General features: G+C 35.4%; 1 protein-coding gene across 1 annotated transcript in view; it reads left to right on the forward strand.

The window, feature by feature from the left end:
• The window catches only part of LOC120427065 (putative odorant-binding protein A10), a 58,784-nt gene extending 46,255 nt beyond the window's left edge, over positions 1–12,529 (forward strand). The window contains exon 2 of the mRNA XM_039591903.2: positions 11,895–12,529. Within this exon, the coding sequence (XP_039447837.1) occupies positions 11,895–12,037 (143 nt within the window). The 3' untranslated portion in view covers positions 12,038–12,529. The remainder of the gene's footprint in view (positions 1–11,894) is intronic.
• The last annotated feature ends 6,022 nt before the right edge of the window (positions 12,530–18,551 follow it).

Raw genomic sequence — 18,551 nt, forward strand, 5'->3', positions numbered from 1 at the left:
GGATCTCACTTAAATGTATGTAAACTATGTCCGGATCCACTATCCGACCCATCGTTGGTTAGGTTATCAAAAGACCTTTCCATCGAGTTCAAAACATAGAAGATCTGGCAACCCTGTCTCGAGATATGGCTCCACTTAAGTGATATTTATGTTCTTTTTTAATCCAGATCTAAAAAATAGATGAAATTTGTGTACAGCCATTGATGGTAATGAGTGAGGAAGGCTTCAACCACATAGGTGGATTAAGTTAGTTTTTTTTTTAACTAGGGATATCGCGGAAGCTATTGGTAAAAAAGCCTTAATAATTTTTTCGGCTCTTTTCTATAAAAATAATAATTATTATAATTTAAATTCACCTTTTGAAAGAATTAAACTCTTTTGTTTACATTTCCAAATGACGCTCACAGTAAGACAGCGCCTACAAACACAGAGGTTTAATCCCGAAATTGCCGAGAGCGTTATTTTCAGTGGTTTTCAAAAAAGTTGACCTACACGGAAAGGGGATCCATCGCCGAATCAGCAGAAGGATTTTCCTGGTTTAATTTTGCTGATATTTGCGAAAAAAATCACTAAACTAGCAAAATGTTTCGTTTAAACCAGCGGCTGAGCTAATTCAAATCCATCAAAGCCGCCGGAAAAAAACAGACGTCCGCGAAACAAAACGCTGATTCAGTGCCAGAAATCTGGAACCTTCTCCTGAACCAGCAAAACTAATCGCTGATTCTAGCAAAACCGGTCCCCCAAGCAGCGAAAATTTTTACTAAACCAGTAAATGTTTTCACTGGTTCGATCAAATTAGACTGAGTTTGAAACCAGCGAAAAAAATGAACGATTCCAGGTAATTTTTCTGCTGGCTAAGAAATTAGCAACTTTTTTCGCTAGTTTTAGCGGATTTTATCGCGTTTTGGCGATGGTCCCCTTCCCGTGTATAAAAAAATGCCGATATTGAGATCAAGAAAAAATCAAACTTTACAAAAAACTTAATACAAGAAATTGGCATTAAAATTTTCAAAAAATCATAAAAATCAACATTTTTTCTCGTATACACAGAAAATATGACGGTAATATTCATCAGGAAATGGTGATAGATTTTGCGGCAAAAAAAAAGATTAATTTTCCCCAGAAAATGAAAAATTTTCATCAGTTTTTGATGAATATTCATCAGGTTCACATTTTTACACATTTTTTATGTAATAGGGGAAATATACCCTTTCTAATCAAACTCCAAAAATCCAATTTAAGCTATGAACTTACCAGCAACAGCACCGCCTCAAGTAAGCACGCAAATGCATGCCACTTACTGGCCAAAAAGATCAAATTTAAAGCACTTTTGGTCATAAATTCTATTTTGCGAGACCATTTCTCATCATTTTGATGGCACACACATCCACACGCAAGATCAGAGGATATCTGCTTAACGAAGTCACCATCAATATCCTTTCACTTGCGCTAACGATTTCAAAGAGCTTAAGCTATAAAATTGCTTCCAACTACCGGTAACATGGTCTTTTGCATATTAGTTAGTCACTCACTTGAAAAATAATCCCAAAAAATGTAAATAATTAGCAAGCACCATCAAAAAAACAAACGCGCTAAGTCTTTTGACGTTTCAATTTCGACCTCCCATTCCAATCAAAGGCTGAAGAAAACCGAGCGAGGAGCCAAGGCAAATAAAGAACAAAGGGTGGCCACCAACACCACCAGCAGCGCTTGTGGTGTTGCCAGGAAACTTTCGCTATAAATGCTACTTTTCGTGAGTGTTCGCTTAAAATTTCATCAATTTTGGCAGCACTAAGCAGACCCAAAAGAGCGTTGGAAAAAAAGAACTAAGCTGAAAATAGAAAAATGGACTCGATTGATTGGAATGCATTTTGGAAATATTTGTTTTAAATGCTTGTAAAATGAATCGCATAACTTTTAATAAACGTGAAAATAAACAGAAATGTTCACAAAATGTGGCTCTACTCGTTGGTTTACTTGGTTTTAGTGAATTTCAAGGAACACTCCAGATTATACAGCATCATTCAAACAAGACCGCTTATTAGGCTTAAAATGGGTATATTTCTCCTATTACTCAAAAAAGTGGTAATATTCAATCTATCAAATTCACAACATTCCAAAATTCAACTTTTTTTTTTTGTGTACCTATTTTTATCTGAAAAGCCAACAGAAAAAAATGTGATAATTTGGAATTCTCAATTAAGACTGAAACAAATGCATTCCTACCAAAAACAGAATCCTATGAAAATGTTAGAAATAAACAACGTTAAAATCATTTGTAAAAAAAATATAGATTATACACACTAAGATTTGTTTACGGAATTCCGTAAAGTTTACCGAATATTCAACTGCTGAAAAGTTTGGTAATTACCGAATTTGGTAGAAACTTACCGAAATTCGAAAAGTATATTCATCGTACGACAGAAATTTGGTAAAATGTTGTAAATTTTGACAGATTTCCCGATCCCAAACCGATATTTCAACTTACAAATTCGGTAAAAAAAATCTAAGTGTGTAAGAAATTTAAATTGTTCTTTCTGAAAAATAAACAAAAGTATGATGTTCCTCAACTTTCTTTATCATGTCTCTTGAATACCATCGAAAGTAACAACACTCTGTTTTGTGTGATCAGTGTTCACTAAACATTGTACTTTTTTCGGGGACCAAACCGAACGGACCTGATACGACAATACGGAGAACGATAATACGGTGATAATGGTGACAGCTGCTCGAACAAAATTCCAACAACGACTAACGAAGAAAAGACATGGTTGGACGGTTAAAGTTTATTTATAAACTCATGCTGCTACACCGCAGTGAGGTTTTCCCCCCACAAGCGATAATGCTTTTTTATGAGCGAAGAAGCAAACTTTTGACAGCGACAAGGATCGATTAATTGAATTTTTCGGAACTGTGAATCTCGGTGGGGAAAACTGGCTGACAATCGAGTTTGATGGTATGAACTTTTGGGGCGGGAGTTTGGAACCACGTGACACCCATCAAGTCACGTCTCTGTGGGTGGTGGTGGTGGTTTCTAATGTGTTTCTAAACGCGAACGAAACTGTCTGTGTGCTTGGTTTCGTGATGCTCCCTAACGTGTGTGATCCAGGATCACTGTACAACATGTGTCTTGTGCTTCGGCTGCTCGCCAGGTTCAACTGTTTGCTCTTGTTTCACAAACAACCTCCTGTTCCTCGTTGATGACAACTTTAAACAACAGCATCACAAGGGGTTGCGTTGAGTTGGGTGGTGGTATCGTGTGGTACATAAATTGCATGCCACACATGGTTCTATTTCTGCGAAATAGTTGGACGTTCGAACGGAGTGCGATGCAACATTTGGAGTTGAGTTGTGTCATGAGCGGTCGCGAAAAATATTTTCTTGAAATTTTGGAGTCACTACCCGAGCAGACGGAAATAACTTAGGAAGGTCAGTTTTTGATATTGTGAGAAGATCGGAAAATGTTATTGGGATGATCGGATTAGTTGTTAAAATAACAAAACTTAATAACAAAGATTTGTTTGAAGAATAACTTAAACTGTTATTATGTTGTTATTGCAATAACAAACCAATAACGCAGAAGGAATCATGAAGGAATAACAAAAAATGTTATTGAACTGGTATGTCTCCATAACAAAAAAAGTTATTGTTTTGGTTTATTTGTAATTTGCAAATAAACCTGCAGTTGCCATAACTCCTCTGTACTATTCACGGCTGCAGAGTCGAGTACCTCGAAGCGATTTTGAATCCATACTTTGAAGATAGCTCCGACTCTGGATGCAGGATATGACGTCAACGCCGACTTCAGCTCTCCAAAAATACCCGACTTCACAGATTCCGACTCCATGTAAAAGTTGCTGAAAACTAGCTGAATCCGGTGCCGTCGCCGAGGTCTCACTCCGGCTCGAACTTCAACGTCAGCTCCGACTTCCTGGCTCTGTGACAATAATAACTGTTTTTGTTATTCACATTTCAAAAATTCTCGTAGGGAATATAACAATATTTAATTTAATTTTATCGGATGAATTTTAAATGACCCTGATGAAATTGGTCAAAATTATCCCATAGTTCTAGCCAATTTTAGCAAAGTCCCTCAGGGGGTATATCGAATAATACAAAAAATCAACTTCAAAATTTTCAACTTTTTAGAATAATGTTGGATTTAGGACCCCATTTCATGACTAAAATAATGACCCCGACGAAATTGATCAAAATTTTCCCATAGTTCTAGCCAATTTTAGCAAAGTCAAATAATTAAAAAAATCAACTTTTAAAATTTCAACTTTTTAGAATAATTTCAGCTTAAAGACTCCATTTCATGGCCAGAATAATGATCCCGACGAAATTGGTCAAAATTATCCCATAGTTCTAGCCAATTTAAGCAAAGTCCCTTAGGGGGTATACCAAATAATTGAAAAAATCAACTTTTAAAATTTCAACTTTTTAGAATAATTTTAGGTTTAGGACCCCATTTCATGACTAAAATAATGACCCCGACGAAAATGATCAAAATTATTCCAAAGATCTAAACATGTTTAACAAAAGAAATAATAATAACAGATTGTGTTATGGACACTTAGAAACTTTTCCATTTGTGCGATTTATGGTAATATTATTCTAAGTCAGAATACCAAACGAATAACAAATCTTGTTATTGGGAGTGTTTTTGTATAACATTTCCTCTTATTAGCGTGTTATTAAACATTTTCAATATAATTACACTTCAATACCAAATCTTGTTATTTTATCAGAAACTGTTATTATTTTCCCGGGCAGACGGTAATAACAAAATTCATGCCATTTCAATAACAAATTCTGTCAAAATAACAGAAAGCGTTATGGAATCGTCTGCCTGTGTGGATCAATCGGACCGCGCACTGGACTCACAATCCAGAGGTCGCCGGTTCGAATCCCGGGGCGGACGCAAAAAATTCTAAGTGTAAATATAGGTATTCGGTGCCCTCTCCCCGTGCCCATACCTTCACACTTAGGAGACCCGGGAGGCGGAGTCTTGTCGCAAAAAGAACGATACACGCCTGTGGATCCGTTGACGAAACCGCAAGGTTTAAGAGGGCCACATTATAAGGTGTTACGTCGATTCCGTTTTTTTCCGTTATGGAATCTTCCTGAAAAGTCAATTTTTGCATACCCGGGCAGGCGGTAATAACAAAATTCATGCCATTTCAATAACAAATACTGTTAAAATAACAGAAAGTGTTATGGATTCTTCTTGAAAAACCCATTTTTGCATAAGAATTTAATAACAGATTATGTCATCATAACAGAAATTGTTATTGGTCTGATATTGGTTGAAAGTCAAAACAACTTGGGAATAACATTTTTTGCTATGGAAGAATAACTCCAACTGTTATTGGGATGATCGGATTAGTTGTTAAAATAACAAAAAATAATAACAAAGATTTGTTCGAAGAATAACTAAAAATGTTATAAGTCTGTTATAACAATAACAATCCAATAACAAAAAAATCATAACGGCGAATAACAAAACTTGTTATAAATAACATAAAATGTTATTGGCCTAGTATTTTCAAATATCAAAAAATGTTATTCCCAAGTTATTTCCGTCTGCTCGGATTTTCTTCTTGAAGTTGAAGTTCAGTATAAAATAATAACACTTTTTGTTATTTTAACAGGATTTGTCATTGAAATATTATTAAATTTGTTATTACCGTCTGCCCGGGTACCAGGGGATTAAGCTTTCTTTGAACTAGCATGCTCAGTATTAATTTCTGCAATTGCCAAAATGTGTTGCGAGTATGTTTCATTCGAATTTTCAATTCCCAAACCTTTTCATAGTCATTTCCTGTCGAAAAAGATCCCCCAAAAATAACATTAAACTTTAACAACACCTAATATACTTTCATCCATCTAGAACCCTGCAAAGTATCAGCTTTCCATCCTATCGTAACATGACTCCCCTTAAAATCACCACTGAGTGGCACCCTTCGGGATAATCCTGTCTCTCAGAATTTTCCAACGCCTGTCCTGTCTGGCACAGGCAGGTGTCTTACCCCCAACGAGAGAGAGAGCGAGTGGTGATGGCTTGAGTGGTTTGATGGAAAATGCTGAAAAATCTGCAAACCATTATCACCCTGTCGTAACAACCGGATGGAAAAGCCGGTTCGAAACACTTTTCCTACATGCATTGTGTCATACCTCCTGTGGCCGAATGGTTACGGGTTTCGCCTCATAAGCGGAAAGTCATGGGTTCTTCTCAGGGTGGCAGCCTTAGGTTTAAGTTCAGAGGTAGCAGCAACCGTATGAGTATAAAACGGTTGCTTCACGTGCTCTTCAAGCATGTGATCGATCTTGGGATATTCCTTTGCGCCTCTTCCCAAAATACTTTCCTCGTGTCTTCGCATGTAAATAATGCCCAGCCGATCGGTATTGCACTGCAGTCCAGTCGCATTGTCCAGATCAGAGCAAAGGGAACACCGCAAGAATAGCGCCGCAAAAAGACAATTGTCTTTACAAGACCCCGCGCGGCAAATAATAGCTGCTGGGAAGAGCTTGAAAAATGACACGAAAAAATTGTCACCGCGGTTCTAGCGATACATAGCGTACAAGGCTCAAGGAATGGAGTTTACAGCATCTGGATGGAACAGCACTTTTCCTCTCAATAGGAACTGTGTTATAGATCTGGAAATGCTTAATAACAGTAAAAAATGGGTAACACGATACAATAGTCCTTGTAATCAGGATTCCGTGTCTTAATACTCAAACAGAAAAAAAAAAATTGTGTCATAAGCTTAATTGGTTGGAAGGGATGAGGCTTTCCGGGTCGTTTTTTGTGCTGATTCGTACAGGCACCAGGAGAACGTGCTTCGGTGGTGACTTTGTGGCCAAAGGCCTCATCCTATTCTTCTGGCAACGAGCTGGCAACAGTTATCGAGACACTTTAGACGAGGAGGTTGGGGTTGTTAAGCGGTTGTGTAATTGATATGTTTGCTTGTTAAATTATCTGAAGTGTGATTTATGGTTTGTTGAGGGAATTATGAAAAAAATCCTTCAAAAAGCAATTCCCAGCTTAAATTGAGACAAATGACTGTCAAATATTTAACCCAACTAATCTCATTTTCCCTGAGGCCAGGACGGCAAAAGTGCCACTTCCGTATCCAAAGTCGTCCCCCTTTCCTCCATCCTTAGTCCATAATTAGTGCTCGTTTATCATTAGTGGATTCCTCGTTGTAGCAGCTAAATGCTCCAATTTGTGTCCTGCAAAGGAAACTTTCCACGTGGAACTAATTTCCCAACGAATCGTGTGTAGCTGACTTCCAAGTCACCAACTTCTAACCAATCGAGTACGTGACGGGAAAGCGAAAATTCCTGCTCGATTTCCAAGAACTACACACTTCTGGTACAGGAAAACCAAATCCAGAAGGGACTTTGGGAACCAGAAATTAACATTTAAATTAACACTGCATACGCTGCCGCTAGGGTGAAAGTTGTTCCTTTTGCATAAAATGGCAGTCAGTGCAGCGAGCAAATGTAGTTTGAACTTTACTAGAAGTTTCTTTGCAGTAGTTCTTGGTAGCATCTTTTGGCGTTCAAAACTTTTGCCCCAACTTAATCAAAATGAATTTTTTTTTTCGAATCACTTTAGTTTCCAAGGAAAAAATCATTTTTTTCCAATAATATGCACCAATAAACTAATTTAATCCAATCACACAGCGAAAGGAATTCCACCCGTTGCTCAAGTGAAAATCCCGCTCGGGAAAAATGTGTCCTTTCAATTTTTATTGCATTCCCGAGCTCTGCGACGGAGATCCCGAAAAAAAAACTCTAATCTATTCCGCGAGCTTTTGCTCTCTCTTTGCTGTCGATTCAAAGTCCCTCAGGGCTCAATTAAGCTTTATCGTTCCGATCGCGCAGCACTGGTCGTCCTGGTTGCCGGTTGCATTCCATTGCTGCTCTGTTCGTTTGTCCTTTAACGTCCTCCGTCCGGACAACCAACAATGACGGCGTCTCATTGGACCTTCGGGAGGAGACCGAGTGCTTTCTAGAGTCCCATACCATGCAAATTGGGAAAGGAGTGTGGCACAGACAAGAAGGGTTGACTTTTAACACTGAATTATGTATAACAGCTATGAAAAATTTTGTTCATTCTTCAAAAGTTATACGAAAATATATAATACCAATTTTTCGATGCCCGTGTGTTCTCTTGTACTATCTAGGTAGGAATCCCAGCAAGCTTAGTATACTGCCCACCATTGAAAAAACGGCTAATATCCACTTTTGGGAAAAATGAGATATTAGCACCAGGTGGTAGAGGATGTTCCAACGCATCTTTTGGAACTTGAATTTCACTGAAATAGTGTTTAGACTTGGCTGCCGATGTGAAAAACCAAACGGCTAATATGCTATTCTTATGGGAAATTGCCTTGACGGAGATTTTGTGACAAACACTAAAACGCGTTTTTCTCGGAATACTTGATTTGGCATAATAGCCGAATTTTCAATTATGGGCAGTATAAGAGAGCCTTTCAACCAAAATTTTGAAAGGAAAATACAAAAACTTCTGGTGTAAATATTGCAATGGCTTTGTGCTTGATTCACGATTTTTTTTATGATTTTAATAATATTTAAGACATCTACAACAATGCTCATCGAGTTCAGTCACAAACAATATTACTTTAATTATAGGTAATTTTAGTGATTGCAAAAAAATGGGATCAAGTTTCTTAACTTTGTAATCTTAAGAGCGAGTCCACGAACAGGGCATACCCCTTTGTATTTGGCATTTTAGTGAAAAAATACAATAATTTTTAAACTCAAATATAAAAGTGTTCCATCCAGATATCAACTCGGTTCGACCTGCTGAAAGTTAAAAAAAATTAAGAAGCTGCTTTTTCTGGTGTCATCTAGTATCCTTCGAAACGAACTTGATTTTCAATAAATGTGAGTCGAAGATTTTTTTAACTTTTATTTTTTAAAGGGCTAAAATAGATGAAAATATACATTTTATGCATGTTACTATTGTGTAATTGTCTGAGAAACACGAATATGATAAAATAATCACCAGAAAATGAGATCTAAGGGGTCTCCCGAGCAAAAATTTACAATATAAAAATTCACTAAAAGTAAAAGTGTCTATTTAATATGTTAAACTGCCTTACCCAAAGCGGTCTAAGTCTCAAATGGTAGTCCCAGATGTCCCCAACAAGCTGCAGGTCGAACCGAGTTGATATCTGGATGGAACATTTTTTTATTGGAGTTTGAAAATTATGCTATTTTTTCACTAAAACGCCAATAACTCCCTTTAGCTTTAACAAATCGGGATGCTTCTCCCTGCATTTTGTTGCATTTTTTAAACTCTTTCAGATGCATTTTGAATTTTGAAAATAAATTGAATTTTGCCTAAGTTAAAGCCTTTTTAAGATTTTGACGTTTTTGAACCTTCAAACATTGTGTCCCGATTTGCCCCACTTCTCGTTGACCTAGAGTGCTCATATTTTGGCCAGATGCGGGCCAAACGTGGCCTGGTGAATTTTTGATTCAAAATTAAGATTTATTATAAATTAATCTTTATAATATTTTGTTTGAGCAATTCCAGTCAAAACAAGAATTGTTTAGATACATTTTTCTCGACCCTCTTCGATTTCAATGAAACTTTGTAAACATGTTATCCTACGCTTATATAAGCCATTTTTGTGTATATGGAGCCAGTTACACTCGATAATGACATTTGAGAAGGGCGTTTGTGTTTTAAATATTTTTGTATTTCGTAATTTAAATATTGCTGTATCTCAAAGCCGTTGCATCGTATCGAAAAGTTCCTGCATTTTTCGTGAGTCTTTTTGTTACATCTTAGGCTATTTTCACAAATATTTTGAAAAAAAAAAAAAATCGTGGGCTCACCTTCAAATTTGACTTTTAAACATAAAAATCAAAAAATCTCATAAAAGTGGAGTGTTTTTTTCTTTCAGTGTATTTTTTCGGAAAGCCCGTCAAATTTCCTACAAGTTTGTCTTTGACCACTTTTTGATACGATGCAATGGCTTTGAGATACAGCAATATTTAAATTACGAAATACAAAAATATTTAAAACTGGCTCCATATACACAAAAATGGCTTATATAAGCGTAGGATAACATGTCTACAAAGTTTCATTGAAATCGGAGAGGGTCGGGTACAACCGATTTCCTATTTGACATGGAATTGCTCTTTATAAAAAAACTAATGATTTATTAATTTTTTTATCCCCACACAGCAAAAAAAGTTGAATTTTTGAATGTGTAAATTTGTTAGGTTGAATATAATCTCTTTTTTGTGTAATATTACTTAAAAAATGTGTAAAAATGCCTGATGAATATTAATCAAAAACTGATGAAAATTCATCATTTTCAGAGGTAAAATAAATCATTTATTTTGCCACAAAATCTGTCACCGTTTCCTGATGAATATTACCATCATTTTTTTCTGTGCATTTTAGGACCCAAAGATTTTATTCAAAAATCTCAATAATTATAACAATTCCACAGTAAATAACGTCAAAAATTTCATCAGACATTTTTGGAAATATTTAGAACCCTGTAATAATTGCAAAAACATCAGTATTCAATTTTAATTCGGAACTTTTATGAAAAGACTTATTGAGAAGCCTTATCTCGGGATTCGAACTCATGACAGTTGGAAAACAAATTTTATTGACCACAAAAAAAAATATAAAAATTGAAATAACAAGCCATATCCTCAACATTTGAGTGAATAAGGTGTTTTAAAATGCAGTTGTTTTGCAATCATTAGTTTTCACAAAATGTAAGATTTGGCGAAAACAAAAACTTTTTGCGATTGCGATGCAATTTTTTTAACTGTTTATTTTTATTTTTTTTTTAACAAACTCAGACATGTCTAAACATTATTCTACTTGCAGGGGAATGCATTTTAAATCGATTTCAGCTGATTGCTCTTAATTTTCCATTGAAATTTTGATTTTAATTTTGAATGTTTGAAAAATATTTTTTATTGAAAACACATTCAGGTAAAAACAAGTTTGTTAAAATTCTTAAAACAATAAAACCAACAACACCAATAGAAAGCTCCCTTTTTGTATTTTCTATCACTTTCAATTATCGAAAATGATCAAAAAATAACAGAAATTTAAAAAAAAAAATAACTAAATTACGTATTTTTTTGAATAACCTATTTCACAGAAAAAAAAATTATGGTAATATTCATCAGGAAATGGTGACAAATTTTGTGTCTAAAAAATGTGTAATATTTCCTCAAGAATTGGTGAATATTCATCAGTTTTTGATGAATACTTATCAAGTTTACATTTTTACACATTTTTGGTGTAATATTACTCAAAAAGTAGGTAATATTCAACCTACCTTATTTTCAACCCTCCAAAATTTAACTTTTTGTTTTCTGTGTTTGTAAATTTGGCCCGCAAGCTAATTTGAGCTTCATATTTGGCCCGGCCTTCAAAAACTTTGAGCATCCCTGCTGTTAACCTTATAAAGAGAGATTCATCCTTCTCTAATAGGTTTTTTAATACTTCTCGTAAAAAAATCACCCTTCGTAATATAATTTAATCGTACTAAAATGCCTTTATGATACAAAAATTGAATTTGTGCATTTAGTCAAACCGATTGCATTCGATTAAAGATAATATTAAGAACTATTGAGATTCATTTCGTTTTGATAGGTAGCCCAAAAGTTGTGTATGAAAAAGTGTTTTAACCTATAAGTTTAGTTAGAGTTTAAGTTTTAAAAGCAGAATAAAGTTCAACTCTTAAAGTTTCCCATACAACTGTATCCAAGCAAAAAAAAACCAACATCCACATAACCTCTGCCATCTCTCGTTGACATCGCAATTTGTTTCAATTTGTTCTCTCTTTTCTCTTTCTCCATTTCCCCCTTCATTGCAGCCGCCCTTCCCGAGGTGATACAGCGCAACTGTCGCAACTGTTCGCCCCAGCAGGCCCAGAACGCCCAGAAGCTGACCAACTTCCTGCAGACGCGCTACCCGGAAGTGTGGGCCATGTTGATACGCAAGTACGGTGCCGTCTAAAACATCCCCCCGCTTTTTTGGGTAGCACCAGGCGCCAACCATCACCATTCAACCATCCCTCAGCACAATGTTCAACGAAAGGAGTTATGCAGTTTTTTTTAAATAGTTAAAGTACGTGTTATGAATGAAATTTAAAGGTTCGAAGTGAAACAGTAACAAGCTAGAGGCAGAATAAAATGTGATACATCCATATCCCCCTTCAATAAAACTAATGATTTCTTGGAAGCTAGAGTTTAAAACCAAAGTAGCATAATTTCATCATAACCAGTTTCCGCTTTTATAGTTTCATCGTGTCATACGCTACATGAGAAAATAAGACAGTATTGTTAAGAAAAGGAAGAAATGTATTTTACCCAATAACATTAGGAATTATAGATCAGATGTAAAAACAACTGTGTGTATGTTTATTGTACTCAATCTGAGTGAAGAGTTTCGAACAAAAAGCAGACATTACTGAAACGAATTACAATAAAAAGAGATATGAAAATTTAAGCTACTATTCTCAATTTTGTTTACTTCCGAAATCCCCAACACTGTTGTTCAATTAGCTATGGAGCAATTGTAAACTCAAACCGGAAATGGAATTTAGGTGTAATTTTTTTTATTTGACTCAAACTTTGTTAGGGCCTTCCTTATGAATATAGAAGCCATATTGTTTTAATGGCTCCCCTATACTAGGTTTCATATTTTTTTAGCTGTTCCTTTAGGAGGAATTTTCTGATCGATTTTGTGTCTTTGAAAAAGTTCTAGGTACTGATAAGAACTTCTGAAAAAATGGTACACAGAACTGAAATTCCTCATTTTGTGAATAACACTTCACAAAAAAATCATTTTCCTTACATCTGCATTTTTGATTTTTTTAAAATATATTTTAGGTGTTAGAATTTTTAAAGAACATGTGTTTTTTTGGAAAAAAAGAAATTCTACCCATCAACTTTGTTTGACGTTTTGATTAAAACATTGTCTTTTGTCTTTAAAAAAAAACCTAAAACTTTGTTCATAGATTTTTCAGCCATTTTGCATCATTAGTTTCTACATACAAGTCTCCATAAAAATGTATCCATCCATAAAAAAAAACTTCGAAAATCTGATTCTCGAGAAGGGATTTTCTGACCGATTTGATATCTTCGGCAAAGTTGTGGTTTATGATGATTCGGACTGGCCATTTCGAATTGTAGGTCATGATTAGGGCTAGTGATTTTTTGCGATTTCGCGGAAGCCGCGTAATCCGTGAAATTTGCCCTTGGCCGTGAAATTTCTTTTGTAAATAAGCAATACACAAGAATTTTAACAGACATTTTGAAACTCATTTTTGAAAATATTGATTATTACTATGTTTTAATGACTTGGATAATACAATTTGAAGTTCAAAGCATGATTTAACATTTCACACAAAATGTGAACGGACGATTTTCAAAACAGCAAAAAAAGAAACTGCACAGCAGTTTTGTTATTTATTTTTGAATCTTTGTTAAAAAGGAAATTTTGTATAAAAATAGAGTTGCTTATGTTTTTAGAAATGGTTTTAAGCACTTAGCAACATTTTCTAATTTTCTGGACTTATCAATAACAAATCGTCGCTTTTGTGCTATCTTGTGACTCGTCCTATCTTTTTACAGCAGACTCGTCACAATATAGCACACAAGTGACTAAATGGTAAACGAAAATGTTTTAAATGAAATTTTGGCTAAATACTCAAATTTCACTATTCCTGAAAGCCATTTGCAAACAAAATGTAAATGGTTTCATCGAATAGCTGTGATTATTTTTTATTTATATTGAAGGATGTACTTCGATTTAAAGATATTTTAGCAAATTAAATTTAAAAAATATATTATTAAAATTGTTATGGTTGAATCTTAAATTCCTATAGTAAAAAGTTTGCAAAATTTCACGAAATTGAACTCACAATGTTTGTTCTGTCTTAAATACTTTGTGTCAGGGGATAATATTTATATCTTAAACAACTGCTTACTTTTTCAGTAACTTTCCTGTACACAACTATTTTTAAATAACACAATTTTGCGTTAATTTTATGCAGATTTTTGGGTACAGCGAAATTGCCGTGAAATTCCAATGTTTTGAAATTGGCGGGATGCGTAATTTTATTTTTATCGCCGTGAAAAATCAATAGTCATGATCAAAAAAATTCACAAAACTTTAATTTTTCAGCTTTGAAAATTGGACCAATTGGTGTTGCTGTGATATTGGAATTTGAAAAAAAGGTTTAAACCCTTTGGATTCAAGAATTTGGATTATCAAATTATAAGATTTGATTAGACGTTTTGATAAAATTTTTGTCCCCAACCCCGTCGTTTCGACGTCGAGGAGCAAAACATATTCAATTTAAGCTCAATTTTCTAAACATTGCAAGAAATATCACATAATGCTTTTATACGTTCATACTATCTTAAAAAAATGCGAAATATCAATGAATCCAAGAACATATTTTTTGTCTTCAGTTTCACTACTTTTTCTGATCTGTGAACCCATAAATCAAAACTTAAAAACCAATAAGTGCTCAAATATATATTCAATGATGTTTAAAAATAATGTTGAACAATATTTTGAACAATCAATTTGGCATGTTTAATTGCTTTTAATTTACTCATTTTACTGTTATTGACTTTGCAACTTTTGAAATAACCTTTTCCTTTCCTTTAATTAGAATTTCATATTTTTATTTAAAGCATGCTTCGCAAAAAAGGTGACCAGATCTTTAATTATTTTTTTTAAATGTTCGCTAAAACTGCAAATCTGTGTTTTTCGTAAAAACTTTATTTAAATTGCAAAAAAATGTCTTGAAAAAAAGTATGAATAGTAGGTATACGTTATTTACGTAGCCAGCGTCAGCTCAAAGATTTCTTAAAATTCAACTTGAAAAAAAAAAAAGATTTGCCTCAGAGCAAATTTGATCCTAAAGTGTTAAAGTGGTTAGACAGACGGTTGCAAGATTATTTTGTTATTTGGGTAATTCTTCGCCAACTCACACAGCAGTTGCCCCGACCCCTCTTCGATTTGCGTGAAACTTTGTCCTAAGCGGTAACTGATCACGATTCCGAGGTCCGTTTTTTGATATCTCGTGACGGAGGGGCGGTACGACCCCTTCCATTTTTGAACATGCGAAAAAAGAGGTGTTTTTCAATAATTTGCAGCCTGAAACGGTGATGAGATAGAAATTTGGTGTTAAATGGACTTTTATGTGAAATTAGACGCCCGATTTGATGGCGTACTCAGAATTCCGAAAAAAACGTATTTTTCGTCGAAAAAACACTAAAAAAGTTTTAAAAATTCTCCCTTTTTTCCGTTACTCGACTGTAAAAAAATTTGGAACATGTCATTTTATGGGAAATTTAATGTACTTTTTGAATCTACATTGACCCAGAAGGGTAATTTTTTCATTTAGAACAAAATTTTTCATTATAAAATTTCGTGTTTTTTCTAACATTGCAGGGTTATTTGAAAAAGTTTGTCGTCATCGAACATGGCCGTTCATGGTCACCCGCGACAAACACGGACGACGAAACAAATAGAAACGCAAAAAGTAACTTTTTCAAAACTTTTTTGCGTAAAATCGCGATAACCCTGCAAAGTTAGAAAAAACACGAAATTTTAAAATGAAAAATTTTGTTCTAAATGAAAAAATGCCCCTTCTGGGTCAATGAAGATTCGAAAAGTACATTAAAATTCCCATAAAATAACATATTCCAAAAAATTTTACAGTCAAGTAGCGGAAAATGTGAAAATTTTTAAAACTTTTTTAGTGTTTTTTTTTTTCGATGAAAAAATACTTTTTTTTCAGAATTCTGAGTACGCCATCAAATTGGGCGTCAAATTTTACATAAATGTCCCTTTGACACCAAATTTCTATCTCATCACCGTTTCAGGCTGCAAATTACTCTTTTTCGAATGTTCAAAAATGGAAGGGGTCGTACCGCCCCTCCGTCACGAGATATCAAAATCGGAATCGTGATCAGGGACAAAAGTTACCGCTTAGGACAAAGTTTCACGCAAATTGAAGAGGGGTCGGGGCAACTTTTCCCGATTTCGTGTGAGTTGGTAGAGAATTACCCATTTATATTATTCTTTCTTAGTGAAAATATGTAACAAATTTGAAAAAATATGGTTTGCTTTTTGATGCAAATGCATATTATTTTCCCAAGCCTATATTTTAAATAAAACAAAATGGAGCACACACATTGAGCATGAGCATGAGCATGAGCATGGTTGACTGCCAATGAGCTGCTACTCCGTTATTGACAGATCAGCTGAAGTTAAACAATGAATCAAAAATGATCAGTGGGAGCCAACCATCCGTTCACTGTTTAACCCCTGAAGACCCCGACTTTATTAGTCAATACCGGCGCCCTCCCAAGAAGCCTGCAGTTCAACAAAAGGGAGGAATGTTAGTCCGATAGTTGAAGTTGCAGACTCATCAAGCACATAGTTTTTCGCTATATACTTGTTGATACCGCTTGAGACCGTTGAATCCACAGCATCTCCTTCAAGCATCACGTGATTATTTTTTTTTTTGGTTAGTAGGATAAGGTATTGGCTTTTCGATGCCTCCCGAGCTACGATGCTATGGGGAGGACTTTCATAACAAATCCGTCAGCGAGCCTTCCGAGCAACGATGCTATGGGAAGGTCTTTCTAATTAGCACACCAAAACACTCGCGCACAGGTATTTAAATACTGAATAAATGTAATTTTTCATCACGATTACCCAGACGACATTGATGATATAAGAAGGACTTTTTTACAGTCATTTACAGTAACACTTAAACTTATTTTAATGCAACATTTCACACGACGTCGTGCCTTCCGATCAACGATGATGTAGGAAGGACTTGAGCAAGCCAATCAGGATGAAAAACGAAATAAAATTCTTTTCTTTTCACACACAATGCCACATAATTGACCGCGCGTCACCACCCGACAAATTGAACTGATTTTCTTCTGCTTGTGGGCAAGCCAACCAGGATGAAACACGAAATAAAATTCTTTTCTTTTCACACACAATGCCACATAATTGACCGCGCGTCACCACCCAACAAATTGAACTCACAAAATGGAGCACACACATTAACACAAAAGTCAATAAGCTAATTTTAATTTTACATCATCAACATTTTGGCACTAAATCAAAGCTTTCTAAAGTTTCCAACTTTTTCACAGTATTAAAGAACTTCAATTGAAGCTAGCAAGTTGCTTCTCTTTGTAGAAAACACTTTCCAAAAAAACAACAGTCTTAAAGTAATCTCCAAAAGCGCCTTCACCTCACTGCACCCAGACGTGGCTGCCAGCTGGCTGTCGCAACGATTTTTCCACTCAATAAACACCAAATCAGACCTGAAACGTTGCTGTAAGACTTTGAAATGTTGAAGATTTTTTTGGGGGTAGAGGGGGATGAATTATTTTACAAGAAATATTTTTTTGCTTACTAAATATTGTTTTTATTACAATTTTTAGTTTGAGAAATCTAAGAACTTTTTAAAAGGATGTAATCAAGACAGAAATATGCAATTTCTTCCTTGTTTTTTGGTTAATAAATAAAAAAATGTGACACACTTTTACATTGTCCTCCCCGCGGGAATATACCCGAAAAAATTGTGACGTGCAAAAGCAATAAAACTCCGCAGTTCATGACAATTCCCAGAATTGTGGTGAGTTGCTCTCCTGCCGGTGGTGGTCGAATCTACACCAAATCTTGGCATCAACCAGCAGCAGGAGCAGCAGTAAAATGTGCTGACAAAACCAACAAACCACCGCCGGATGGTGGGTGGTGATGGTCCAGGGTCAACAGATCTTCTCCCCCCACCCCCTTCCATCCTTCAGATGTACCTTCTTGGCCCCCCAAAACACAAAACCATAAACTTTGTTAGATCTGGCAGTCCCTCCGGACTTGGTGATTTCTCGAGTCCTTCGAGGGGGAAGTAAAATCCGCAACAAATTGTGTCACATATTTTTACGACTCCGGCGCTCCGGGTGGGTGTGTCCTCGCTGGATTCCCTGATTCTAGCAGCCAGCAGCTGTTGGGAGGGTAGCCTGGTGTTATGGGGAGCAAACTCAATCTCCAGAGGAATATTGTCCCGGGGTCTGTCGTTCGCTTCGTTTTCCACAACCTGTGATTAAGGTTTCGTGATGCTGCTTTACGTGCTGGATGATTTTTTGGGACTTGGGTGAACTTTAACTGATTTAGCAGCTTTAATAGGAAGAAATTCCTTACTCTCATTTAATTGTTTTTTTTTTTCGGAAGTGGGAATCGATATTCCAGACAATTTTACATGTTGATCATTGTCCTTAGTCCAATCATTGTGAAGTTACAGCGGGTTTAACAATAAAAATGTTGAACAAACAGAGATTTTGGCCATTTCTATATGACAGACTTGATTGTTCAGTGTCGAAAATATTTTTACCAGAAAGCTCATCTGATTTCCAATTGTCTTTGACCACTTTTCAATTTGGTTCGATTTTCAATGCTAAAAAGTGAAACTTTCGTGAAGTTTTCCGAT

The sequence above is a fragment of the Culex pipiens genome, chromosome 2 (genome assembly GCF_016801865.2).
Source record: "Culex pipiens pallens isolate TS chromosome 2, TS_CPP_V2, whole genome shotgun sequence".
NCBI lineage: Eukaryota > Metazoa > Arthropoda > Insecta > Diptera > Culicidae > Culex > Culex pipiens.